Source organism: Daphnia pulicaria, chromosome 4 (genome assembly GCF_021234035.1).
Source record: "Daphnia pulicaria isolate SC F1-1A chromosome 4, SC_F0-13Bv2, whole genome shotgun sequence".
Taxonomy (NCBI): Eukaryota; Metazoa; Arthropoda; class Branchiopoda; order Diplostraca; family Daphniidae; genus Daphnia; species Daphnia pulicaria.
In genome coordinates this window covers 18,836,993-18,864,105 of record NC_060916.1, presented here as the reverse complement: position 1 = coordinate 18,864,105, position 27,113 = coordinate 18,836,993, and the positions used below count along the sequence as shown (strand labels likewise).

The following is a 27,113-nucleotide window of genomic DNA, read 5'->3' as shown; positions in this document are numbered from 1 at the left end:
TCACAGGTGGCCTCTGATCCTGCTTCTCTCTCTCTCTCTCTCTCTGCTGGATGGAGTATATAGACGAGAGAGAGAGAGGAGAGAACGCTCCAACATTCATGATGATCTGTCGCTTTCCACCTGGTCCCCGGAAAAGAGGATAAAGCAGCGAATCAGCGCAAGCCGCTCGTCTATTTTTTCGAGAAAAAACATAGACACAGCAAGAGCAAACGTACACGGGACATTTAACAAGGGTCTTGGGAGAGCTCTCGTTTCCACAGAGGATCCGCAGCTCACAACACATCAACGTAGACTCTACAAAAGTCTACATGATGAACAATAGTCCACTTTCTTCTAATGGTAATTGCCAATCTCCAAATGGCCGACCTACCGAGCTCTATTATACTATACTATACTACCGCCTTCTTTTCTTTCCCCCTTATTATTCGGCTGTTGATTGATAGAGTCATGAAGTGGTTCCTGGAATAGGAAGGTCGGACTACATGTCGAGCGGCGCCGGAATTTCACATCTATATGTACATGCGCCGGGGCATTTCTTCTCCCTCTTCAAATGTTTATGTATCTATCCAGCAGAGACGTTTTTCTTTCTTCTTCTTCTTCTCTCTCCCACTTGGGTCCCGAAGCGAAAGGATTCACGCTCCAATCGGTTATTTAATGAAGCCTATAACACCAAAATAGATTAAAGAGGAAATAAAGCGAAGAGAAAAATGAGAGGACGATTGAGATAATGTCGACAGAGGAGGGGGAGAAAAAATAAGGGAATGCCATAGAATTCTAGAATCAAAGACCGAGGCCAAAAGGAAAAAAAGAAAAAAAAAAAAAAAAAGAAAAAAAGAAAAAAAGAATAAGCTGCCGAGGTTGTAGAAATTCATTTAACGACGTTCATTAAGCCCCGCAAACGACCAATTACGGCGGAGTTTCGGGAAGACCGGGACTTGTGTAGCGGCCCGGGAACAGCAGCAGCAGCCGCGCGGCGCTATTGCGCAAATTATTACATATAGACTCTTTTTTTCTTTCTTTCTTTCTCCAGCCCCGCTTGATGATGTCGGCTTCTGTCTATGTCATTTATAACGCTCAGACACACACACACACGCAGCATATAGCAGCGGTTTAGACGTTGTCTGTGCGCAAGCCAAAAGTTACAAAAATAAAAATGACTTTTCCGACTCTTGGCCAAGAAATTGGAATCAAAGACAACAACAAAAAAAGAAACAAAAGTCAAAGTCTTTTTTCTCTCTCTCTCTCTCTCTTTTGATTGTTATGATTATTTCGACTCCAGGTGGGTATAAGTAGTTGTATACTCGTATGGAGCGCTCGTTTGTCAGGTGCGAGAAGAAAGAGAGAACAAACGTTTTTTCTTTTTTTTTCTTTCCCCATGAACGTCCTTTATTCACGCACTGCCGCCCCATCTCTGTGTGTGGAGGGTGTGGGCCGATGTGGCCAACTGCACGGTGGTAATGAACAACGGGTCGTTGCGGCGCGGTTGGGTTTTATTATTTCGTGCGCGGCTGCAATTATACACCAGCAGAGCCCAGCCGTACAGAAGAAAGAAAGAAAAGAAAAGAAAAGAAAGAAAGAAGAGCGCGGCGCAGTAAACGAAACCCACATCCGAATTGAATTGAAACAATTCCAGTAGTTGTACACGGTTACACATTCGTATACATGTATATCGCCGAGTGCAATGAAGTGGCCATCCTGTCACACTCCACAGTCCATTCCAAAAATCGTTTAACTGCTCCCCTTTTTCATTCATTTCATTTAACAAAAAGAAAAGAAAAAAGAAGAAGATTGCCCCCACTATATAATTCGGGATAAAGTCCTAATCACACAGCACTCCCATTCCCGCTATTAAACCCGGCCAGCAGTGCTTGCCTGGAAGAAAGAAGAAGAAAAAAAGAAGAAGAAACTTGTGTGTACAACAACCCACACCGGGCACTATACTATCTAACAACTACTGGGCTCTTGAAATGCCTTTTGATTACATGATTGCGCACCTCCTCCGAGCCTTCAACGCCTCCCTCCCGCGTCAACGCCTCTTTTTTTCTTTTCTCTTTTTCTTTTTCTTCTTTTCACTTATTGTTTCACCAACGGCTTCATTACGCCGAGTAATGAAAGACGGACTGACAGAGAGATGATGTAAGAAATGAGCGACGAATTGCGTGACAGGGCAAAACAGACATACTGTATTATTATTATGATAATCATCTTATTTATAATATATGCAACAAATGACAGCCATAATCACGTCGGAATGTACATAGTCTATCATGACGTTGTTTGACAAAAACACACACACACTCACAAATGTTCATCGGAGATTTAAAATTCGCATATTACACGTCAACAGAACAAAAAGTAAATAAAAGAACATTTAAAAATATCAGGGGATTTTCATTTGAATTTAAACGACAATTTCCAGGCCGGCGCTGGTCGTACTGCTGGTGGGTGTGCTGTACTGCACCACGGAAGGCGTGCTGTACTGATGCTCGACAGCTGCCGGGCTGGCCGACGATTTCTGACTCCGCCGGACGACGCTCAGTTCCTTGACGGTCTGACCGAGTCGCGGAGGGACGGTGCAGTAGGCGCTGTAAACATCCTGGACTCCTCCGACGGCCTGGTGGTTGTGTCGATGGGGACGCATCAAGTACTGGACTTGACCGGCCTGGGCACCGCAAACCGGAGAGCCGCCAAGTCGCTTGACGATCCGCTTGGCCGTCCCGATGGCGGCAATTGTACCTCTTGCCGTACCGGTGCCACTGGCGGCACCGGCCGGAAGCGGTCGCGGACGCGTCTGCGGCTGGTTGGCGTTGACCAGCCAGGCCTGGACGTAATTCCATGGCGACGGATCGGTATTCTCGGAGAGTAGACGCTCCATGCTCGGAATGCGGATGGAAGGTGGCCACGTCGTGTAAGTGGCGTCCGAGTCCAAACTGCTGGTCGACGATCCGTCGGTGGAGCTGCCGGACGAGGATGAAACGGACCTCCGTCCACCGGTGCACGTGACTTCCGTGTCGGACGGATAATTGGTGCTGCACATGGACGTGTCCAGTTGAGGGCGCGGGTGCTGTGTGCGGGCGCCGGAAATCTTGTGGTGACGCGACGGCAGCGTTTTAGATTTGACTCCGCTGCCCGTCGCCTTGGCCGCCGCCATCGACTGGCGTTTGCTTCGAACGCAATTGGTCAGCAGAGGATCGTGAGCTCCCAGACACTTGGCGCACCTGATTTGCAGCTGCGGTTTGCTGGCGTCCGTCTCGGCCGTCGTGAACAGGCCGTGACTCAAGCGGCCGGAAGAGTTGCGGCCGCCGCTGGTCAGCGTCCCGCTCTTGGAAATGGGGTTCTCCTTGATGAGGATGCCCATGCCGTAGTCGTCAAAGATCCGGCAGTGGCAAGCTCCTTTGGAGCCTCGAGGCCGGCAGCCGTGGTGGTTCTGATGGGCGCGGTGGCGGCGGCGATGGCGCCCGGTCGTGTGAGCCGATCGGATTCCGCTTTTGCAAACTCCTCCGCGAGCTGCGGATGAGCGAGTCGACTTGATCATCAGCGACGAGCCGAAGGAGGAATTGCGACGGACAAGTCGCGGCGTCGACGACAGAGGACAGCCGGAAAGGTAAGGCCGTTTGACCATGACATCCATCTGCTGGGCCAGAATGGCCGACGTCTTGGCCAATCCGGCCGTTCCAACGGTTTTGGCCACGCGGTAAGAGTTCTGACTGGCCGTGAACGTGCTGGGGTCCCTGAACGGACTAGCCTGGTGGCTCCTGTGCTGGACCGGCACTGGGTGAGTGCTCATGTTGACAACGGGACTGGAAGACGGGCCGCCGCTGATGGCGACGTTGTAAAGTGGAGGACTGGGACACGATCCGGATCCGCTTCCGGGTCCCAACGTCAAGGCTCCATCCATCGTGTTGGTGTTGCGGCTGTTGGACGACTCGTCGTCGCAGACACTGATGGCCCTCTCCCACGTCGTCTCCGGTGGCGGAGGTGGTGGCGGCTCCATGGGCGGATGACTGTGATTGGCCGCCATGTTGAGCGCCGCTTGAGTTAACCTGGTCGTCGTCGGCCTCGGCGGATGAACTTGAGCCACCACGGTGCGGATCTCCCGTTGCTGGGTGACGGTGCAGGGCGGAACGAAGGCGGCGGTGGCGGCGGCGGCGGGTTTCAAGGAGGAGGTGTTGGATGCGGAAGAGGCGGACAGGGAAGTGGAATCGGACGTCGTGTAAGTCGTTCGGTTGGAGGTCAAAGTGGCCGACGAGCTGGACGAAGACGAGGGCGTTTCCTCATCGGGTCCTTGGGTCGAAGCCACGACACACAAGACGCCCAAAGTCAAGGCGGCGGTGCAGGTGGCCAGCGTCGTCAGACGGGCGACGGGTGGCACCAGGATGGAAGGAGGAGCGAAATGGAACCACAGGGAGAGCATGGCCGCATTCTCGACGCCGCTGATGCCGTAATAAAGAGCGACAGCCACCGAACGGGGCTCACCGCCCAGTCCGACCACGTCCAACCAGGATCCAACAGCCGGAACGATGGCGGCCGGGTTGACGGCCTTGTGGCTGGCACTCCAACCCGAATGTTTGGGCTGGTAGCGCGGAGGCCAATCGAAGACCAAAAGGTAAGCCACCAGAGCTCGCCGGAAGAGCGAAACGGCCGGCGAGGGTGGGGCTGTGGCGTAGCCGGAATTGGGCAATTCCGAGGCGGAATCCTGCAGGACCAGCCACAGAAGAGTGATGCACCAATGGACACCAAAGACGATCAACGTCCAGACGTGGAATTCCGTCATAAAGACGCCGACCGCTACGGTCCGGCACCAGAGCAAGCAGATGCTCCTAACGGCCGTGATGATGCACTGATGGCCGCTGCATCCGCGTTCCTCCTTCTGTCGCAGCCGAGACGGGAAGGCCGTAATCATTTTCTCCTCGTCGGCGCATTTGACACTTGAAGTGGCCAGCGGGGGAGGCGGTTGAGGGGCCGGAGCGGCCGCAATGATGCCGCTCGTCGGCATGGAAAGGACCAGCGTCGTCAAGGCGATCGTCGTTCCAGCGACGATCAGCTGAGTGATGGCCAAGCCGATGGGGACGGCCGTCACATCCGCATTGAGCAATCCGTGCTGGTAAATGAGACACGTCTGCAACAGGAGCGAAGGCATCGTCTGCAAGTGAACCTGTCAACATCAAAATGGAAATTTTAGAGTTTAGTTTAGATTTTTTTTCAAAAAAGAATTTCATTCATTCCGTTTTTTTTCTCCTTTAAAAAGAAAAAAATGTCGACAGACTTGTAACGGCCGTGCCGCCGACTTGGTCGGAATAAATAACTAAGCCGGGAATATATAATATATACTACGTATTTATATTATGATGCAAGTTTGTATTTTTTTTTGTTTTTTAGACAAGAAATCCTTTTAAGGGATGGACATAACATTTTTTTGAGTTGGTCATCGCCTGGAACTTTTTCAACAAAAATACAAGAAAACTTTTCCTTTTTATTCCCCCCTTTTCCGTCCTCTTTTCCCCCCCCCCCCACATTTTTTTGCTGGGACCATCGGCATGTGTGTTTGTAAACTGTTGGAAGTCGAACTCTTTATGCGTTTCGTGAGGTAATAAAACCCCCTCAAATAAATATTTAAGGAACAGAAGAGAAAAAATGGTTTTTCAACACAAAAACCCAGTCGAAGAAGAACAACAACAAGTGGTGAAACTCTACAACACAGATGTGCGTGCTGCTGCAACAGGTCCTGCAGCAGTTCAGCCCAAAAGAAAATAACCCAGTGTGTCTGTCTGATAAATTTATCGTTTCTCTTCTTTTTCTTCTTCTTTTTTAGATATTTTTTGGGGGTCTTTTGTTTTTACCTGGACGAATCTGAGGAGTGCGAACTCTCGTAAATCGGTGCGGTCATAGAGGAAGGTGAGCTTGAGGAATCGCCACACCATGCCCAGCAGTGAGAAGTGCATGACGTAACAGAGGCACTGGCCGAACCACCTGTCGGCAAAGTCGAGGCCTCGGCGGACGCCGATAATGCTGGCCGCGTTGATGATGGCCACCGTGGCCGTCAGGAGAGCGGCAAGGCCGGCCGCCCATCGCGTCGTCAGCTGCCAATAGTGGTGGATCAAGTAGATTTGCAGGGCCGTCTCCACGACGTGCCCTATGACCAGCAGGACGCTGATCCAGCGGTACGTGTGCTGCGGAGTGGTGGCGGCCGCCCCGGCAGCAGTCTTATTGGGTCCAGCAGCGGAAGTTGAATTGTTGTTCGTCACTTTCTTCATCTTGTTTCTTTCTTTCTTTTCCCGATGGGTAGAAAGGAGCTGGACAGAAAGGAGCGTGTCGATGATGATGTTTGATGGCGAGTCGGTGGTGTAGCGTCAGACCGCCTGAAGGGTCAGTCCAGCAGCAATCGCAGCACGATCCAGTCACGATGGATAAACTAAAATAAAAAAGAGAGAAACAAACTGATTCATTACCACGTCGGTCGAAAGGTTTCCCCAATAAACAAAATGAAAAACAAAAAGGGGGGAACATCTTTTATCTCTGATGTAATTAGATATGGAGAGAGAGAAAGAGCCCGGCCGGTGCCTCGTCATTCAATCGACGGATCAGGTGGTGGTGGTGGTGGGGGGAACTTGTTTCCGTCTTGGGGCCCCTCAGCGCACAATTTCTACACGCTGTCCGTCCGTGATAGCCTTAATGGTGATGGATGCGAGTGGCTTTCTCTTAACAAGCCTTTGCGTGTCGACCATCTTTTAATAAATAAATAGGAGGCGGGCCCGCCCGCTCTATCGAATCGAACACGAGAAGGAAACCCCAAAAAGAAGAAGAAGAAGAACCAAACTCAGGGACAGCACACAACGCAAACGGCCGTGTCCAGTACAAGGAATAAGGCAAATGATGAACCGGAGGAAAAAAACCCAAAAACAAACAAGCAACCACCTGTCATTACCATCAACTGCTGGGCGCTTGTGTTGTTTCAATCCCCCCCTGCAGCCCCAACACTCGGCAGATGGCTGTTACATCACAGAGAGAAGGAGGAGGAGGCCGATGGCGGAGGGAATGAAAGCAAAGTCTTAATTTGACTTGATGATGGCCACCGCCAATTCCGAATTCCTCCGCATATTACGAGGAGAGAAAAAATATGCGCAACATCCTCCCGACCACAGAATCGCCGAAGAAGAAGAAGATGAAAAAGAAGAAAAAGAAGAGAAAGAAAGAGGGGAACTGTGAGGAACGTGGGGTGTGATGTGTGCCCGTTAAAATCAGGAATTCCTCTCTCTCTCTCTCTCTCTGCCAGCGCATAGCGGGGTGCCAGCAGCCAGCCTCGACCTGGCCGTTTTCTTCTCCTTTCCCAAGAGTTTCCAAAAAGCCAACAGGTGCCATCGTCTTCGTTATCCAGAAGAGAAGAGAAGAGGGGGGAAGAAGAAGAAGAAGAAGAAGAAGAAGAGGAGCATTCCGGGCTGTTGCTGTGGCTCGTCCACTGAATGTTGTACTAGATGGCTGCAGGGGTTGGCTGACGCTTCCATCACACGTGCTTTTGTGTGTGTGTGTGTGTGTGTTGCCATGGCCCCTCATTTCCATCATCATCGCTCTTTTATTATCTCGCAGGAGATGAGGGAGGGCGAGAAAGTCTCCTGCTCACAAGTGGTCATCATCAACGAATGAAGAAACAATACATCTAATCCGAAAAGAAGGTGTCGGACAGCTTCCCGGCTACCGTTATTACACGGAACTGTCACTTTTGTCGTACGCGCGGACCTGATGAATTAATGACCCTCATCCTCCGCCGCAGCTCTTCTTCTTCCTCCTACCATCTTATACTCTACAGCCCAGCCTTTCGCCCCTTTTGTTGTTGTTGTGGTTTTTCTTTTTTGTAAAAATATTTTTATTTTGCTTTCAATTTTGGTTTTTCTGCTGACTCAACGTCCCGCCATGAATCTTCATCTCCTTTTTATCACGGCAGTTGGTTAGTTTCGTTTGTTATGTCGACTTCTTCTTTTTTTTCAGAGTCGATTGAAAAATGTGGTTGTTCGAGACATCGGGTCGAGTGGATTATGTATGAGAAACTCGTAAGGTTTCCTCAAGGGAAATTTTATACAAAAGGCCCAGTCAAAATAGTGACTCGAGGAGCAGGGGGGTTGTTATTCTTACACGGGGTTGCGTATGTAGATACCAACAACTAAAACTATAACTAAACCAGAAGAGAAAAAAATGTTCATCTTTTTTTCTACCAAGGGAGAAATGAGGAAAAGTCGTAAAAAGAAGAAAAAAAAACTCGAAATTTTGGTAAGATGAACTCGGACGAGCAACAGGGCCCGCTGGCCATCCGCGTAAGTCTCTATTTTCTTCTCCAATTTTATACACCAGCGGATAGTCTTGTGTTTTTACGTGAACACGGACACGGAAATAGTTGCGTTGGATATTCTTGGAAAAAAGGAAAAAAAAAACAGGAGATGGAAAAGTTCTATTTTTCCCCTCATGCAGCAGCTGAATGGACGTGGGGTCTGCTGACGATGGCGCGGCCTTTTTTATGTGGCAAAGAAAAAGAAACGAGGCAACCACAGGTGGACATATCGTAAACGTCTGGGCATCAGCTCTCGACTTGGGAATAAGAAAGATGCTGTGTGTGTGTTTGTGTGTCGCTTTGATTGATCGAATCTAATTGGGCGAAGGTGTTGTTCGCCTTGTCGAGCAAGACCGACCACTTTGTATATTTGGTGGCGCAGGTTGTTGTCCTTCGTGACACACGCAATCGATTCGATTTCTGGGGCCCGACTCGTCTTATATTATTCCCTCGACCCCTTGTATCTCCTTTTTCCTTCTCTTTTTGGGGTTTTTGTTTTGTTTTTTTGTTGTTTTTATTCCCGTCTCTCCTTTTTTTATTTTTAAAGCTTTGCCCAGCTGTGGCTGTTTTACTAGACGCTCTTGTATCTAATCGTGTACGGAACGGAGGAGAAGAATCCGGCCGGTTGATCAATGATTCAATGTCAACGTGCGGGAGAGAGACCCATGTTATAAACAATCGCCGCCGCTACGGCCGACGACGTGCAAGACAAGCAAAGACAACAAACCAGTTTCTCCTTTTGGTCAGCGCCAACATTTCGAATTATTTTTTCAAAAATCAAAAGAAGAAAAAAAGAAAAAAAAGAAAAGAAAACTAAAAGAAAAGGAAATTCTTTTGGACCGATTTCTTTCTTTTTGATTATTAATTTTTGATTGTTATTATTATTCCAAGGAGACGGGACGGGGGGACGACCAGATGTAAGTTTTCCGCTGGCAATGTCAAGAATGCGCTTATGCAAATGACCGAGAAAGAAATCAGAAGAGTCGCGACTCGTCAGATAATATTGACAGGCCACAGAGGCACGTCAATCAAATTCGACGTTGGCTCCGACTCTAAATATTTATTGACAAGCACAAATCGGCATTAGCATAAATAACCCATCGCCGTGAATATCAAATGATGCATGGCCAAGCAAATATTAATCAGGAAGGCAAACAAAAATGGCCACTTTTTCAAAAGAGCATTGGCAGCGACTATTATAGAGCCATTTGTTGTCTAATCACGGTCGGCCATCCATTTGTGGCTCAGGTTTCGTCCTCTTCCTTTTTGTCTCTTCTATCAATAGCGACGACATTCTATTTCTATAAGATACTACACAACATCCAGCAAGTGGCCTGGCAGCTGTGACGCAAGAGAATGAACTGACAGTCGAGGAATAAATTCGACGGCGTATTATATTCTTCTTCCCCACCTTCCTGGCCGAATGAATATCTCCGATTTATTAGTAAGAAGAAGAAGAAGAAGAAGAGGCGCGTTTCTTTCAGCTATTCAAACAGACGGACAATCGCGTCCTTGCCGCCGCTCCTCTCTCAGACTCTCTGAGCTGCTGCTGTCTTCCTCCATTATTCGAATCGAGTCGGAGCTGTTATTTTGTTAGTACGACTTGTTCTTCTCTTCTGCCGAATCGAGTAGATATGCCTGCCCGAGTCATTGGATGTAAATCAACAACAAGAGGAGGACCTGCTGGAAGAACCTTGAAGTGGGAACAAAAGGAGAAGAAGAAGAAGAAATTCTCTCGAGAGGAGAGTCAACATTGCAGCAAACGACAAGACCCCGAACAAGAGAATGCAGCAGCCCCAAGAGGGTGAGGACCTTTTTTTTTATTTTATTTTTTTTTTTTGTCTATTTCTGACTCTCTTCTTCTTTTCCACCGTTTGAATCGAATCAGCCAAACGGAGAAAAAGAAAAAGATGGAATATTTTTACAGGTGCGCTAGCTCTCTGGCTTGGCTCGGCTCTGCCTGTGGCTGCGCTCAACAGTTCCAATTGTTCAGAGCCGCTCAGCTGGACCACCACCCCCGGTCCGTCTCTCTCTCTCTCTCTCTCTCTATTCTCCGGCTATACATCATCATGCCCAGGCGAGATCCTATAACCACGACGGTGGTGGTGGCGTATGTGCTGTAATAATAAATAGTCAACCGCTTCCATGTGCGCGCGGGTCGAGTTGAAATGGAAAGAAAGAAATTCTTCCTGTACTGCACCGCGCTGCCGGAATCAAAAGAGAGCCAAATCGTGGAAAAGAATCAGTGAGACACAACAGGAAAGAAGGTGGGAAGAAGAAGAAGCAGAAGGGTACAGAACTTTTTTCTTTTGGGGAGGAGTTTCAAGAGAGACCCAGCAGCAATTCAAAAGGACAGGTGTGACAATATCCAAAGGAGAGAATTCCTCTCCTCAACCGTTACCAGCTAAGAAAAAAGGATAAAAAAAGAAAAAGAAGAAGGTAAAAAAGAAAATAACGCGGACACAACGTGGGACTGGAAAATGTTTGAGGGGAGTTTATCAAACGGAAACGAGTTAAAGAGTAGTAAAAGGACACGCAGAGAAAAAGAAAAGAAAAAAAACCAAATGAAATAAAAGAGCTAGTTATGTACAACACACTGTGTGTGCGCGTACAAAACGGCTTATAGATTATTAGACACACAAACTGCTACCAACTAACAGAGTTTTCCTCCACTTCTCCCGTGTGTGTGCTGGAGACGAGTTTCAGAGAAGAAGGCCCTTTTTTTGAATCGTACATGTCTATAAAATAGGGAAAAAAATATATTTTTACACCAAGAAAGAGAGAGAGAAAAACAGTCGGGAGAAGAGGAAAATGTCTGCCGTGAGCGATTCGTAAAGGAAAGAAAATAGGGAGTTTTTTTTTTAATAAAAAAAGGTAAAAAAGAAAAAGAGAGAGAGATGGCAGGGGGTCTCCTGTCCACTTGGCAACGTCCGTGGAAATACCTTTGTCATAAGCGCTCGGCTATATAGAGGCAACATATTTCCCTTCAACTTTTTTTTTTGTTTAAAATAAAAGTTTGAAACAAAAAAAAAAGGTAAAAAGAAGGAGGCTCTCCTTCTTCTCCTTTAAATGTTGGCCCTTATAGGCAGAGAAAGATGAAAGGGAACTAAAAGAAAAGTAAGAAGAAGAAGAAGTACCTAAAGAAAAGGAAGGAAACAATACACAAGAAGAAAAAGAAGGTCTCTGCTCTTCTATTTTTCTGGTTGCTGGACAATCGATAAGTTCGATCGAAACCTGTCGATCCGAACTCGCTCGCTCCATTCGGATTTTTCTCTTTCACAACTGCACTTGGTCCTTTTTCTTTTTCTCTCGTTGGCCCCCGACAACCAAATGGGGGTACCCCCTCTTTAGATGTGTTTTTTTTTCTTTTACCTGGTTAAAGTGCAGTAGTAGAGTACACTTAACGACATCCAGCAACATCAGTTTTTTTTTGGAAGGGGGAGGGGGGAATCGGTCGCGCGCTGGCCAGGAGGAAATCTACAGCGGCGGGGGATCTCTTCCAGGGCTCTTTCCATCTTGGGCAATGAGAGGAAAACTCGTAAATCCTAATTTGCGCGACTGATTCAATTATTATAGCTCCGAGGTATACACTAGTGCCAGTAATATGAGCGAGTGAGAGATGGTGAAAACACACGCTAGCGCATGCAGTCAGTCAGAAGAAGAAGAAGAAAAAGATAAATGTGGTGTGTGTATGTGTGTAGACGAAGAAGAAGAAGAAGAAGAAAAAGAAGAAAAAGATATAGAAGGAACTTGGAGAGGAGGGAACATAAGGATAGAGATAAGCTCCGGAATGTTATTTTTATTTTCTTCTTCTTCTTTTTCTTCTTCTCTGTGTATAGTTTCTGGGCTGGTGGTGTCTATAGTAGAGAGAGAGAGGGGCCAACCATCACGGTGTTCCGGATAGGTGCGCCGCAAGGTCGAGACCTTCGACATATGCACCGGAGCGCATATAGAGATAGAGAAGAGTCGTTACACGGTACGACACACAGAAAACAAGAGTCCGAGGAATCAAAACTGCTGGCGAGAAAAAAAAATAACTGGACAACATTTTTTGTTGTGGGGAGAACGGAAAAAGGAAAAAGTTATCCACGAAAAGTATATGAGATGACGTGTGATTGGCAGCTAAGGAGCAGAAGGGGATACCACCCCCTCAGGTACACACATAGTACTACAACATCTGACAAGAAAATATCTATATATTATATATATAGGGTAAGATATATATATATATATTTCTCTTTAAATAATTCCCCTTCGAATGTCTTTTCGACTTTGTTTTCTTCCAGGGGGAAGAAGACGAAACAAAAATACCAAAAAAATACCAAAAAAAAAAGCGGATGGAGATTATAAGGTCCAGCCGAAAAAAGACAGGAGGACACACTATCTCTGATACATGTTATGATTTACAAGGGGAGAAATAAGGTCTGAACCCCGTTTTTATTTTTGAGCAGATGGAAAATAAAGATAAAAGACTCGACTGGAGGGGGGAATTTATTTATTTATTATTTCTCGGTTACGCCGCTTAATGTCGTCCGCCAGAGCTGGACATTGAACATTTCGCATGGCATAGAAAAAAAAAGACAAATTTCCATCTTTCCAGAGATAGATAACCCGCGCGTCGATTTTTCGTATATAAGCCCAAAAAAAAGGGAGGAGAAGGTATACACAAGATTTTACCTGTGGAGAAATTTTTTCCCCCCGACCGTTTAAACGTTTGCGCACGCGGGGGCGTTATTGGGGATAGAAAGAAAAATAAAAATAAATCTAAAACATTTTTTTCTTTTCTTTCCTCTCATCTTTTCCCTTTTCTTTTCTCTTTTTCTTCTTCTTCTTCTTTTTTCTCCTTTCTGTGTTTTTGTTTTAATTTGTTTTTACGATCTCAACGGACTCTGAGGAACTAGACATTCCTTGGCTGCTGGCTATTGGCGCTCGCGCTGAACGACCGGGGCGCACGCGTTGTCAAACATGGAACGAACGAACGAACGCGCTTTCAGCCTCTCTCTCTCTCTCTCTCTTTTTCCTTTCCATCTCTCTCTTATAGGCATGCCGGGAATGATGCTGCGCAATGCATATACGCAGTTATGACGAAGGCTTTCACTCATTCAAAGCCAAGGCCCAACAACATGCCACACATAGAGCTATGCTGCCGGCTGCCCAGCGAATAAACCGGCGATAGACACACTCGAAAAAGCAAAACAAAAAAAGAACAACGTCGTTTGTTTGTGTTTCTTTACCTGTTGATCGGTGGTAGCCCGCATGAGGTAGCCGGGTGAGCCAATGTTCACCGGCGGACGATTGACAATTGTTGCGTTTGTCTTTTCTGGTTGCTGGTTTTTAATCCAAAATAAAAGAGGTGATGAACGATAGGGAACGGGATGAGATTAGGCAATCTCGACTCGGCGCATGTTTTCTTACTAACCACCACTTACAAAAAACACCACCCGTCTAACCCTGACTCAGGAATTCACTTTCACGCTCACGTTTTGGTTTCCCCAACAGGTTATATTAGCAATTAAACAATTGGCGAGTCTCGATTTCTTGTTGGCACTGAACTGTCTCTTTTTTTTTTTGCTTTTCTGGGTTGTCAAAATTTCTTTTTCAAAAATGTCAGAGAGATTGAAAATCAAATGGAATGTGTTTGAGTTATTTTCGTTCGAGAGTTTAGACGAAATGTTTCGAGTTGAAGGAGCGACTGGGAAGGCGCATGCTGACGGGGCGGTAGTGTGTCCCCAACTGACTGGCTCTGGACCACCTCTTCCACGTTTTCTACCTTTTTCTTTCGAGACTCTAGAGACTGGGCCCAGCAGAGAGAGAAGTTCGCCCTCCCCGGTTCCTCTTACTCCCCCCCCCCCCCCCCTTCTTCTTTTACCTTCGGCTCTCTGACAGACTCCGCCCCCTTTCCCGATACCTGGACGCACACATTCACATCCACAATATCTACTCGGGCGCTCTTCTATTTATCATCTCATTCTTCCTCCTCCTTCTTCTCCTTTCCTTCTTTTCTTCTTTTCATTCGTTATTTTTTTTCTTCTTCTTTTTCTTTTCGTTTTTGGCCTTTTGGCCTTCAATCCCACCAGGAGGACGGCAGCAGCAGCAGCAGTTGATAGTGCGGCCCATATCTTTCGCCGTCAAAGACCCACTGCGACGACGACAAGGACGCGCTTCTTCTTCTTCTACGGAAGAATTAAAATCCAGGACCCATTTTAATACGCCGAAAAAGAGAAGAAGAAGAAACAAAATATAAAACCCCGAAATTTTTCTTTTCCTGAATTTTGTTTTTGTCGATTCTGCGGAATGTCGGGGCCCAGCACCTCGGCTGCCTGGAAAAATCTAACGTGTCCTGGATGGCTGGCCTACATCACGAGGCCATTTCAAATGTCTTATATCTATCTATATCGAAATCTTGGATAAAAAGAGCTGTGAGAGAGCTGGAGGAGAACATATAAGAAGAAGAAGAAGAGAAAAAAAGGAGATTCGGAGCTGACTGGATGTGGTATATAACGTGAGCTGCTGCTATGTATAGCTATAAGATAGGTTCTTTTTTTTTCTTCTTCTTCTATTTTTTCGCCGGTTCTCTTTCTCTCTCCCTACTTACGTATTTATACACCCCACGTCGAGAAATATCTACACAACACACGCAGACAAGAGAGAAAGAGAGAGAGAGAGAAAATGAAAATGGCGATGTATAGATGGCAAGTCACTCATGCCAGCCCGCAGCCATATTTTGCCAGTCGGTTTCACTGCTGCGATGATAATAATAATGACGATAATAACAATAATAACAAGATTGCAGAAGCAGAGCAGAAAAAAAAAACTGCGTTGATTCACAAAAGAAAAAGAAAAAACAGACGATAATATTCGATGGATTTAGATTTGTGTGGAATTTAAAAAAAAAACTGAGCTCTCCATTTCTTATCTCTGTATCTGCTTTTTCTTCTATTTTTTCCCCTCCCGAGATTTCTTACCGAGTCTGTTGTAGTACGTATCTGCGCATTTGTGCGAGCGTGAGCGGGACCGAGGGCCCACCCTTCGTGCGTTCCAATCTCACGGGCTCCCTTAACTGGCCGCACGTCAGTTTTTCTTTCTGGTTTATTATTTGTATTAAATTTGGGGGATATAGCGCGCAACAGTTTGCCTTTCACGGCGATCCAGAGAGGCGAGAGTGGTCGAAACGTTGGACGAAATTTGCATGCCAAGGCAAAAGCGAGAGTAGAGCTAGAGAGACACAGGATCTGATTTCCACCAATCTGTCACTCACGGTGTATAAATGTTGTTGTTTTTTTATTCTTTTACTTTTTTACCTTTTTTGCTTTTGTTTCACGGCTGATGAAGACTTTCCATTCTTTTTAGCGCTTTATTTTCTTGTTTGTCTGTTAAAGGGCGTTCCGTCAGTGCGACCAACAACAGCTCTCTCTCTCTCTCTCTCTCTATTACAGCGCGCTTTCGGGTTGTTATCTTTACCTCGGAGGTTGCAGCAGCAGCAGCAGCAGCAGTGTTGTACAGCACTCGATGCTTTTTACCTTGTTTAGCGCCAGCGCAAAGTGGGGAATTAAAAGCCAATGATCCCGCGCATTTGTGTACAATACAGAAACGGAAATCCGTGACCGTTTTATTTCGTTTGGTTCATTCGTCTTTTCGGCTGAAAGTGCGCGCTACCACAAGGGAGTGATAGCCAGACAAGGCGAGAGATTACAAATGTACTAACCGAAAAAATATTAAAAATGTCCATTGAAGGAGCTGAGCTGAAACTAGAGAGAAGATTATCCCATCGACCTTTTTTCTTTTTTCTTTTTGTTTTTCCTTTGAATTCCGGTGTTGATGTTGATAAGGTTCACCCATCCGAGTTTGAAGAAAAGGAACTTTGGACATCCACGACCGAATCAAAGTCGCAAGAGACGAAAACACGAAAACAAAAATGTTCAATCGAATTGACACGCCCGTTCACGACTTTATTCACTTGTCATAACAACCAGTGTGCCAACATCACGTCACACTTGCAAACGGATCAAAGGAGTCCGATTTGAAAAGGAAAAAAAGACAAAATGCCATGCACAACCAGCAACACAGCCGCTGAAGAGTCGACGGTTTAGCCACCGCCGTGATGAGGCAGAGAAAAGACTAGGCGGCGCGTGCTCGTAACGTCTTCATATGTTGCGCGTATAGAAAGTGAGGATTTTCGGGACAAATGAGATCAAAATACAAGAAAGAAGAAGAATGGAATGAAAGGGATAAAAATAAAAGACACTGGCGGAATGAAAGAACGCGGCTCTTATATATACGCAGTAAATTAAGTTTTATGCTGATGCTTTCGAACGAGGCTCGAAGGAAAAGTTATTCTTGTGAAGAACAAGACGCCGAGTTCTTCTCTTTCCACTTCCAACATCTTTTTTTTTTCTTTCTCTTGTGATTCTAATAAATCCCGCACGCTAAATGGAAAGGTATTCTCTTATGGAAATGGGTCTTCATCACTGTTATATTGTACGCAACCAAGCAACTGTTGCATCGTTTTCTTTTCTTTTTTCTTTTCTTTTTTTTTGTTTTTTTTTTCCATAAGCCGATAAAAGAAGAAAAACATTTCTTTGGTCCTTATATATTATTTTAAGTGCTATGTATATAAAACCCAGGTAGCTTTCCGGGGCCAATTATATGATACAGGGAGAGAGAAAAAAAAGTGTTTCCCCCCACCCACCTGAAGAAAAAAAAAACCTGCACACACATACTAAAAGATAGATGCACACCTCTTTTAACCCCCCCTCCCTCTCTACAACCCCCTAATGCTATATATATACTATATATGTTGCTGGTGGATATAGTCCCATCATTCCACCTCTCTCTCTCTCTCTCTCTCTCTGGGCGCACGGCCGTTTAATGCCACAGCCGTGTGGCAATCACTATAAAATAACCGGGGCCGGAGATAGAGGAGTGTATAGACTTTTTAGGGTCCGCTGCTGCTGGGTTGCTGGTGTTTTGTGAAGGAGGAGAGAAGCAACCACACCACTGCTACTAGACACCACACTAATCATGATTATCACAATAGTGCGGATGATTGCAGGTTAACAAGGTGTCACACTTACACTCCCACAAAGCGGCTGGATTCTTTTTTATTTTCCTAAATCTAATTTCTTTTTAAAAATAATAACGAAAACCTTGTACAATTTTTATGTAAGAAGAAAAAAGAGGCGAATAAAAACTCTTGGGTTTCACGCTGTACTTGAGATGAGGGCATAGCCGTTTAATTATTCTGAAATTTAGAGTAGCCGGAGAAGGGTCCGTCCCGTCTCACCTGGCGAGTGACGCTTGTCCAAAGAAAAGTCAAAGAAGACAAATTTGCATACAACCTAGTTTTGAATTATATCAAAAATGTATATTCTTTTGGGTTGGTTTCCTTGTTGTGTTGTTTTGGCTGACGGGATAGAAGACAAACAAAAAAAAAATGTCGTTGGCTGCTCCCAATTGTCCCCGCTTATTTAAAGAAAGAATAAAAATAACTTCTTCTTCTTCTTCTTCTTCTTCTTCTTCAATTCTCCCATTCTTAGCGTGTTTCTACGCCTCGTATCCCGAAAAAGAAGAAAGGGGAAAAACAGAGGAGTTGATACATTTCGTCTTATCTGAGTTGTACACATCAGGAAATGCCAAGAGGAGAGCCCCAAAAAAATGTTGAACAACAAAAAAGAGTTCGACACGGGTGGGAGAGCCTGTGTCATGTTTTTGTGTCTCTTTGAAAATTAAAAGGACGTTTCCTTGATTCTCTTTTTTCTTCTTCTTCTTCTCCTTTCCGTCTCTGATTTATTTATGTATTTATTTATTTAGCTGTGCATATCTCATTCCTTATCTTAACCGACCTCCACTCCAACTGCCACCTATATAGCTATACACCACCACCACCTGCGCTTGTGCACACGCATTATATGGTCCTTCCAAACAGTCTCTTTTCTTTCTCTTGGCCATTTATAACTTATCTGGGAGAAGAAGAAAAAAAGAATAAAGTTGCGGGAACTATTTATACAAATTTTTTGTTTTTTAAAAAAAGCTCCTCGCTGTGACTTATCGATTCGGCTTTCCCCGCTCGATTTGTTATTGAGCCAACGCAACAGCAGGGGAGGGGGCGGGGACAAAGGGAGTCGCAACAGACCATGGAAACAAGGAAAAAAGAGTCCTATACACATTATTGTTGTTGTTGTTGTTGCTGTTGTATCTTGGGATATAGCTCAAACTGGCCGGATGGATGGATGGCCAAAGCTCAAACTCTCTCTAGCGCGTCTGGCACCTCCACCGACCGGCACGGTCCCGGCTGGGATGCGCGTTTAGCCAGTTGGGGGACGGTTGATTGATGTCGATGAGGTTGGAAGAAGGAGGACTCCAAGTCTAAGCGGGCCAGCAGAAGGAGGAGGAGGATTTACGACGAGTGAATGGGACAAGTTGGTCCGACCCATCGCTCGAGTTGAGCATTCGAATCACGCGCCAAAGCTTTTCCGGTCGTCCCAGCTCACACACACACGCCGGGTAGTACAAATGGCCAAACAACAATAACAACAACAATAAGAAATAAGAGTTGAGAGAATACAATCAGCTCAGAGGGGACCTGAAGGGACCAGGAAATACAAGAACCCCAAAAGAAACGTTTTCTTTTTTCTTTTTTTTTTCTATCCCCCCCAACAACAATTCTTCTTCTTCTTTTTCTTCTTCTTCTTCTTCTTCTGGTGTTGGAGGTTGATGTATTCAAACTGCCTCATCGGTGCCTCGCAGCTAAGCAGTGACAATGTATTATAGAGCCCCACCACCGAGACACCAACACCAACCGAAACAGCCACAGCCAGTCACACAAGCACAACACACTCGCAATAGACAAGAAGAAGAAGAAGAAGAAGAAGAAGAAGAAGAGTCTTTCTTTTCTTTTCTTCTTCTTCTTCTTCTTATAAATGGTTTGGGAACTGGCTGCTTACAGGCCATCAGTGAGAAAAGAAGGGACCCCGAATTTCTGCCGGGCTGAGCCAGCATTTTGTCTATACACTGGGCTTGAAAGAAGAAGGAGAGAAAAAAAAAGACTCTCGTCTTCAAGGTGTTTGTGTGTGTGCGAGTGTAACCTGGACGATTGTATTTATACACACATATATATAGCTGACGGTCACCCGGGTGGACCCAAGGACTTGTTCTTACACACACTTTTAGGTTTTTAAAGAGACGAGAGAGAAATAACTCGAAGAAAAAGCGAGAGAATTCGGGAAAAGAATAGGCTCGGCTATATGGGGGCGAAGAGAGTTTGATGGAAGAAGAAGAAGAAGAATGAAAGAGAGATAGAGGGGAAAATGCAGAGGGGGTTTGAATCTCCATGACAATCTGGTGCGGATGTACTGTGGGAGAGGACCCCCTCCATCGGGTCGACGTGTTTCTATTATATATCTCCCAGCTCGTCTTCTCCCATATGCCTATATGTAACCCACAGCCTGTAGCCCTCGCGCGCAATGGGAAAACGACACATCGTTTCCAGTATATTCCTTTTTTTCTCAAAGGTTTTTGTTTTCTTTTGGCTTGAAACGCAGTGAATAACGAGGGGGAAATCCAATGGCGTATACGTATACGCGAGCTACAAAAGGAAAAAGAAAAAAGAAAAAAGAAAGGAAAAGCCATGGCTCTCATTGCTCGTTGCACCTATATACGCAACAGGCCAGTAATAGCTGGCGGACATGTCGATGGATGGGAAATAATTTATCGACGGCCAATTGAATAGCCCGGTTAAGAAAACAGTTTGGAAGAAAAAAGAGAAAACGAAAGAGCTGGCGAAGAACAGCAGAATAAACTATAAGGGGAAGAAGAAAAAAAGAAGATGAAATACTGTATAGAAGGAAACAGGATGGCATCACGAAAATGTTCGCTCCTTTTTGCAAACACCTTTGGGCCACACGTTGAATAACATCACACAATCACGGTCCCTACATAACTGCGGCTGCGTGTCTCATCGTGTTTTCCGTTCCCAAGTTCTTTGCACTTGATAATAAGAATACCCAAAAAAGCGTCGAGCTCTACATGATCGTTGCGAACGAGGATTCAGTTCGAGAAACAGATACATATACTAACTCTTGCACAAAAGAAGAAGAAGAAGAAGTGTATACTACTAGTCTAGGCGTAAATTCTATCCTGAAATTCTTTTGACGCTTTTCGTCGAGACGGTCGTGAACTTGGTGGGGCTGCGGCTCCGTTGTGTGACGGCGGAAGGACTGAACCCACGGCGCGCGTCACACACGGACCAGGTGCGCCCAGCTGCGTGACTGCGTTAGCTCAAGTCCCCGTTGCCAAAATTACGGCGTCACATTCAATAGGGATAATGAAGTTCCGAAAAAAAAAAAACGAAAGAGCCGCCCAGACACTCTACTCGTCGTCTCTGCTGGCGTTACTTTACCTGTGCTGTGTATATTTCACTGCCGCTCTCTCTCTCTCTCTCTCTCTAAAAGATATTACGTCTCATCATATATTTTAAATTCCCCCCTAAAAAAAAGTATATTATCCTTCCCATAAGTATATATATGTATACAATATATATCCAGGATACACGTATGGATATAAAAAAAAGAGCTAGGCTATCTTTATATTATTTCGATTGAATCCAGCCGGAGGTGGGAAATTAAAGAGTTTGTGGAAGGTGGATGAACCGCTCGTGTGTCCCATAGTCGACCGTTTGTATTTTCACGTCCAAGGAAGAATGGGCTGAAGAGCTAGAGCTATAGAACTAGGCTATAATAAGATAGAGATCAGGATCGGACTGGAAAGGATGTTTAAATATATTCCCTCACGCTCGATTGGGTTCATATCGACGTTGCGTGATGTCAAGGATAGCAGAGAGAAGACCCTGTCGCCGGATGAATGGTGCCATGCATCTTTAGAAGCGGAAGGCGCGTTCCGCTTATTTATTTGTCTCTCTCTCTTGGTTCTCTCAGTTCTGGTTGGGTTCACGTTTTGTGCGCGGGACTTGACGACACTGTTGCCGACCGATATGCGGCGTTCGGCATTGTCAGTATTTGATTTCCCAACAGTTGCGGCTGCATATTTTTCGTTTGGCGGCCATGGCCGCCATGCATTGCAGCTCTCTGGCTCTCTGGCTCTCTGGCCCAGCTCGACCAGGCAGGGACTCTCTTTGCCCGTTGAAAAGACTAACTGGATGGCCTTGTTATTCGAGACTGCATTCTTCAGTGATATGTGGAGAGCGTCGTCATCATTTTCTTCCTCTTCTGTGTATAGCATCCCTTTGATTCTGCTCGTGCTGTGCGTGCTCGCTTGATTTCAAGTTCAGATAATCCTCTCAATCCTCCTTTTCTCCGCGCTCTGTGTTACCTTTTCCTCTCCTCCAAGGTTAGTAGAGGACGAGTGAGCCGGCCAACAAGAAGGAGAAGAAGAAGAAGAGAAAGAAGAAGAAAGAAGAAGAAAAAACGGATTCGGTCAAAGAACGGGAAAGGACTGAAAATGCCTTTTGATATAGAGATGGTTTCGAGATGTTTTCCGCTCGATTGACAGAGTCACCGATGCGTTCACGGACACTCGCCGAGTGCTGGGACGTACGGCGGGGGGACGCTCCCACAGCCGCCCAGCAGACCTCTTTTTGGCCAGCAGCGAACCCGGCAACAAATTGTCGCCGGTATTACCATCACACTCTACACCACCGCCACCATCCCGTAGGGTTGGCTCTTGGGTTGTTGCGGGGCTGACCGATGATGTCAAAGAGAAAAACCAAAACTCTTTTTCCTTAGAAAATGGCCAGCAGTTGGGATAAACGACACAACGATGAAGGAGACGGATCTATGGGTGAGGCCACGTCATGGAATAGAAAAAGAACAAAAATAAGAAACCAAAAGAGCGGCCAAAAAGAGGAGGAGGACGACGAGAGAGAGACGGGAAATCTTTTAAGAGCATTCTGAACCCCTTGCTGGATGAATTGATTCGATTGGAGATGTTGGAAAACAAATCCGAGAGAGCATGAAGGCCCCTAGCAGATGGATTGATTGGATTGGAGATGGGTTCCAAGAGTTCTGCCCACCACCTAAAGACACACCAAGACAAAAGAGAGGAGACGTTTTCTGGTTTCGAGGTGCCCGCTCGACTGGTTTCACTCGGCAATTCCAACGTTTTCGACTCCTTCGTCTTGAGACATCCAGTTTACCGGCTGCCGGCTGCCCTTAAGTATTAAGGAGAACGACCGCGCCCATTGGAATCCTCGCAAAGGAAAGTCGTCGCCAGTGCACGACCAACAAACAAACAACAAGTCATTGTCTCTATTTCAGTATAATAATAACAATTCCACGTCTAACGATATAATTATATTCTCGCAGTTATTAATTACTGCACATACGCCATCCAGTTGGAAAATTGTTGCCGAGAGAGTTAGAATAAAAAGTCCCACGACTCCTGGCGTGTATACCTCTCTAATCACTTTATTCATTTATTACGCGTTAGTGCGCAATTCTCAAATTCATGAGTTACGCGCATACATCATCACGCTGGGCTTGTTATAATCCGGTTTTATTTTTTTCTTTCGTTTTTCCTTCTTTCGTTTTTGTCCGCTTCGTTATATTATGACGATGATGCAAACGAAATTTTATTCCCGTTTGCATCTTCGACTCTTGATGTACACCCGTTGAACCCGGGTGTGAAGTTGGCATCTGAAATTTCACATTCTCTGCTGTCCGGGTCAATGCGAACTCCGTCTTCGACAAACAATTTGTCCATTTATCGATACGTTCGAATGCTGTTGGTTTCCAATCGAATCACCGTCAGTTGTTCACTGATGGGTACATAGAGAGACCAGAGAGAGAGAGACTAGAGAAAAGACGGGTTAAAAATATACAACTTGGAAACTTGAAGTTGCTGTATATATTATTGAAGAGATATTCACTGTGCTGTGAGAGAATTGCAGTCAACGTGGTGCGTGGTGTCCACGGTCGTCCGTTTGGTTCCCCGATTCTCTCCAGTCCCGTGAACCCGTCAGATGGCTGAGCCGCGATTTCATCCGAAAATCAAACGGATAAACAAGACGAGGATGGCTCGCATTCCACACCTGCACAACCAACAACAAACACGTCGAGCCAATAGGAGAAGAAGAAGAGGAGAGTTTTCGATGCGAGGCGCCAAAGCTAGTTCATACATTTTAGACTCTGAATTATCATTCCTGCTCTTTCCGCGCCATAATGTTAATGTATGCGTGGGACTTTGTCCTTATTCAACTATTACGCTATTTGTTCGTCTTGTCCAATCATTATCACTTGTTCAATATGTTGAAAGGCTGTGGTGTAGCGTGTAGCTAAAAGACGCTCTTCTCTCTCTGACGAAGGCGTGAAAATGACATTGGACATGGCCAACCTTTGCCGATACGAATCGAGACGGGAAAACCAGTAAGGTGGTTGGCTGCTAGGCGGCCACTGGTCTGGACGGCACGATTCAAAAATTACGTATTCGCCATTATAAAACTATGATGCCATCCATCCATCGGAGCAAAGCGCATAGGATGATGATTCTTGTTTTCGTTTGTTCAATTCTCTCCTAGCCACAATCTAACCCGAATATCTCTCACCTATCCCATCACATGCAAAGCGAGTATATGCAGCGTAATAGGGTCTTGTTGATCAGCACCTTTTCACCTCTCGTTATGCGACGCAGAAGCCGTAGATAATACAATCGCTGCCAACGAGTTTTTTCTTATTATTCCGAAAATCTCTTCATTCTATTCTTCTCTATTTCGCGGTTGCGGTGCCGATGGGCCCAGCTGGAGAAAAAGAAGAAGAAAAAACTAGACCGCAAAAGGGCGGCCTATATATTTATTTCCAAGGAGGTCGAATTCATTTTATTTCATTTTTTCTTTCCGCTTTTCTTTTTGAGACATAATACTCGGTGGATATATAAAGTGGCCTACCTGCTGCTGCTGTAAAGGCTAGCCAGGAGCCGCTCAGTCTTTTATGTGCATATATACATATATAAATGTGTGTGTGTGCGCGTCTATATACTGCTACCCCCATCGTTCCGGAAGTGTCATCCAGCTGTGGATTTCTTTCCACTTCTTCTTTTTTGTGTGTGTGCCAGCCTGCTGGAATGGGATATCACTCTGCTATTGTTGTTTGCCTCGACACTGCTGGGCAAGTTGTATAGAAAACGCGGTGGATGTGTGCAAAATGGGCGGGGGGAGGAATAAAAATAAAGTTGGTTCTCTAAAGGTGTGATGCTTGAAAACTCTTGTGCAGGAAAAGAAAGAGATAGGGGGGAGACCTAAGAAGAAGAAAAGAAGGGAAAAAAAAGAGTCAAAAGAGAAAAGAAGAATAACGACCCAACGGACCAGAAAGGATATGTAAGAGTATATCTTTCAATCCTGATTTATGGCATTCTCAATTCCCTCCTTTTTTTTGCTTCCATATTCTCACCCCGTCGTCCACTGAATTTTCTTTTCATTTAGGTTTCCCTTTTAAACCTCTTGCTTGCTTCACCCCCCATAAAACATCTTCGATTGAATTTGGAGGGAAAAGGGAGAAATCCACCGGAGAAAATCAAAACGGCCATCCATCACGGGATCATGAAAAGATGATATCAATTAAAATCCTGGACAAGTCGTCAGCATCAGTCGGTTTATTTTTTTAAATTTTATTTTATGATTTCCCTTTCGGGTTTTCTCTGCTGTGTGTGTGTTATAGTCGAAGGCCTCTTTACGCGAGCTTCTGCACAGTGTGTCCTCATCTCTTCTCCATGAAGAAGACGGGAAATGCGAAAGATTTATGAGCCTCACATTTATCAAATAGGGTCGCCATATCGAGCTATCAAAATCCATTCTCCATCAGCCGACCGACCGTCGTCGTCGACTTTTTCGGAGGCAAATATTTCTGTCGGTTTCGACCCCCCACCACCTGCCCCCCTCTCCCTGGGAATGAAAGCAAAATAATATTAGGTCTAAAAAGGGAGAAAATGTGGAAGCCAACTCGAGGTGGTCTCGGCCATTAAGCAAACGAGTTTCAAAAACAAAGAGAAATTTTTTTTCTCTCTCTTAAGGGGAGAAAAATATTTCTACGTATAAAGAACAAACAATACGGTGGTCTACTATACTATATACTCAGTCAAAAAAAAAGGGACCTTCTTCTTCTTCTATTTTGATAAGCGCCTTTGAAAAGGCTGAACTGTAGGTCAGCTCAGCATCCTGGGCGGTTTGATATTTTTATTTTATGTTGGCCAGTTTTGCTTTGGTGGTGGTATATTGAGACAATAAGTGAGAGGGAACCCACACAGCAGCGCCGTATATAGCCGCGCGGTCTCTCGTCCGGCCGGCTACACATAAATATACAGAATAGGATATAAATATATACATTTACAGCCCAATAGGTTTGGCTTTAATTGTATTAGTCAGTAAAAGAAGAAGAATGAGGACTTTGCTAGGAGAACTTGACAGGGGGGTCTATACGGTCTACCCCCTCACACACCCCCCTGATGTGAGAGAGCCGGCCAGGCCGGCCAGCAAGTCGCAGAGAGAGCGCCTTGTGGTGCATTATCCGTAAGAGAGATCTAGAGAGATGTTTCACAAGTCTAAGCCACTGCTGGCTGTGGCAGAGTGAGACAGACAGACAGCAGAGAAAAAAAAAAAGAGGTATACGAGTAATAAGATCGAGAAAATCGATCCCTCGACTCAGATAAGAGAACACACACGTACACACATCTAGAGTGACTGGGTCTATAAGTAGTAGTAGTGTGACCTGCAATACCACCAAATACGTCCAGAGCGCAAAAAATAGAAATTTGAGGTATGAAAATGGTCAACTGGTTCTTTTTTTCTCTCTCTTTTATTCTCTGGACTCTCATCCGTCTTGTTAAGTTCATGATACATTTTGGCAATAATCTTGCTCAACTCCGTCTGTGATTTAAAAAAAAAAGTATAGGTCAATAAAATATCCAGAGGTTTTATTACATATTTTTCATACCATTCCAAGACCAGGTTGTTTCTCCAAAACAGCATCTTTTTGTTCCATGTAGAACAACATGTAGGAAGTTAGTGGGTTTTTTAGGCTGATCAGGATGCTTCTGGTTATTCTTGAAAATAAAAACCGCCGAAAAAAATTGTGAAGCAATCACGGGTATCAGGCGCTCTGATGCGCGGTGGTTTAAAACGCCCTTTCAAATTGATTTTTCTTTCCTCTTTGCTAAAAAAAAACACAAAGTCTTTCGATTTTTTTGCTATGGCCGTGAGCAAATTCTTTCTTTATAGATAAATAAACTGAGTAAACAACTACCTTCCCCCCTTTGTTAAAGTTATACCACGGTCTATCTACCCACGATGCAGCATCTTCTAAAACTTCGGCAAGGATCAGAAAATGTCTCAAATCTCAAATTTACACCAGGTAAATTGGGCAAATTTAGGGTAGAATTAGTTCTCCCAGTAGTTGGGGTAGGAGAACCGATGGGTAGGGCTAAACGTTAAGAACGTTAAGAAAAGTTTCGTTTACAAGAGCAAGACAGGAGATAAAAAAAAATCTAGTCTACGTATTTTTTTTACTTACTAAGTTCACCACGTGCAAAAGAATTCATGGGACCAAACCGTTTTTCAGTATATATTATAAAATGAAAACCGCCGAAAAAAATTGTGAGGCAATGCTTAGATAAATAAACTGAGTTAACAACTACCTTCCCGCCTTTATTAAAGTTATACCACGGTCTATCTACCCACGATGCAGCATCTTTTAAAACTTCGGCAAGGATCCGATATAAAAAAAACATACACGAAATACCTGGTTGATCCTGCCAGTATTAGCATATGCTTGTCACAAATGCTAAAAAAAAA

At 45.1% G+C, this 27,113-nt stretch overlaps 1 protein-coding gene and 1 long non-coding RNA gene across 2 annotated transcripts; both read right to left on the bottom strand.

Moving 5' to 3' along the window:
* Nucleotides 1-2,160: 2,160 nt before the first annotated feature.
* LOC124338680 (flocculation protein FLO11-like) lies at nucleotides 2,161-14,088 on the bottom strand. The gene is made up of 3 exons (XM_046792837.1): nucleotides 13,555-14,088; nucleotides 5,841-6,412; nucleotides 2,161-5,155 (listed from the first exon to the last, which is right to left on the bottom strand). Exons 2-3 carry the CDS (start codon nucleotides 6,252-6,254, stop codon nucleotides 2,402-2,404), a joined length of 3,168 nt encoding a protein of 1,055 aa, XP_046648793.1. The 5' UTR covers nucleotides 6,255-6,412; nucleotides 13,555-14,088; the 3' UTR covers nucleotides 2,161-2,401.
* A 12,035-nt stretch (nucleotides 14,089-26,123) lies between these two features.
* On the bottom strand, nucleotides 26,124-26,641 carry LOC124337535. The gene is made up of 3 exons (XR_006917412.1): nucleotides 26,566-26,641; nucleotides 26,257-26,365; nucleotides 26,124-26,189 (listed from the first exon to the last, which is right to left on the bottom strand). It is a non-coding gene; the product is annotated as an uncharacterized LOC124337535 (long non-coding RNA).
* Between the last annotated feature and the right edge of the window lie 472 nt (nucleotides 26,642-27,113).

Excerpts from the sequence above, each read along its gene's own strand:
- LOC124338680 (XM_046792837.1), bottom strand. The coding sequence starts at position 6,254 with ATGAAGAAAGTGACGAACAACAATTCAACTTCCGCTGCTGGACCCAAT. Across the intron at positions 5,156-5,840 it reads CACTCCTCAGATTCGTCCAG|GTTCACTTGCAGACGATGCC; the intron begins GTAAAAACAAAA and ends TGATGTTGACAG.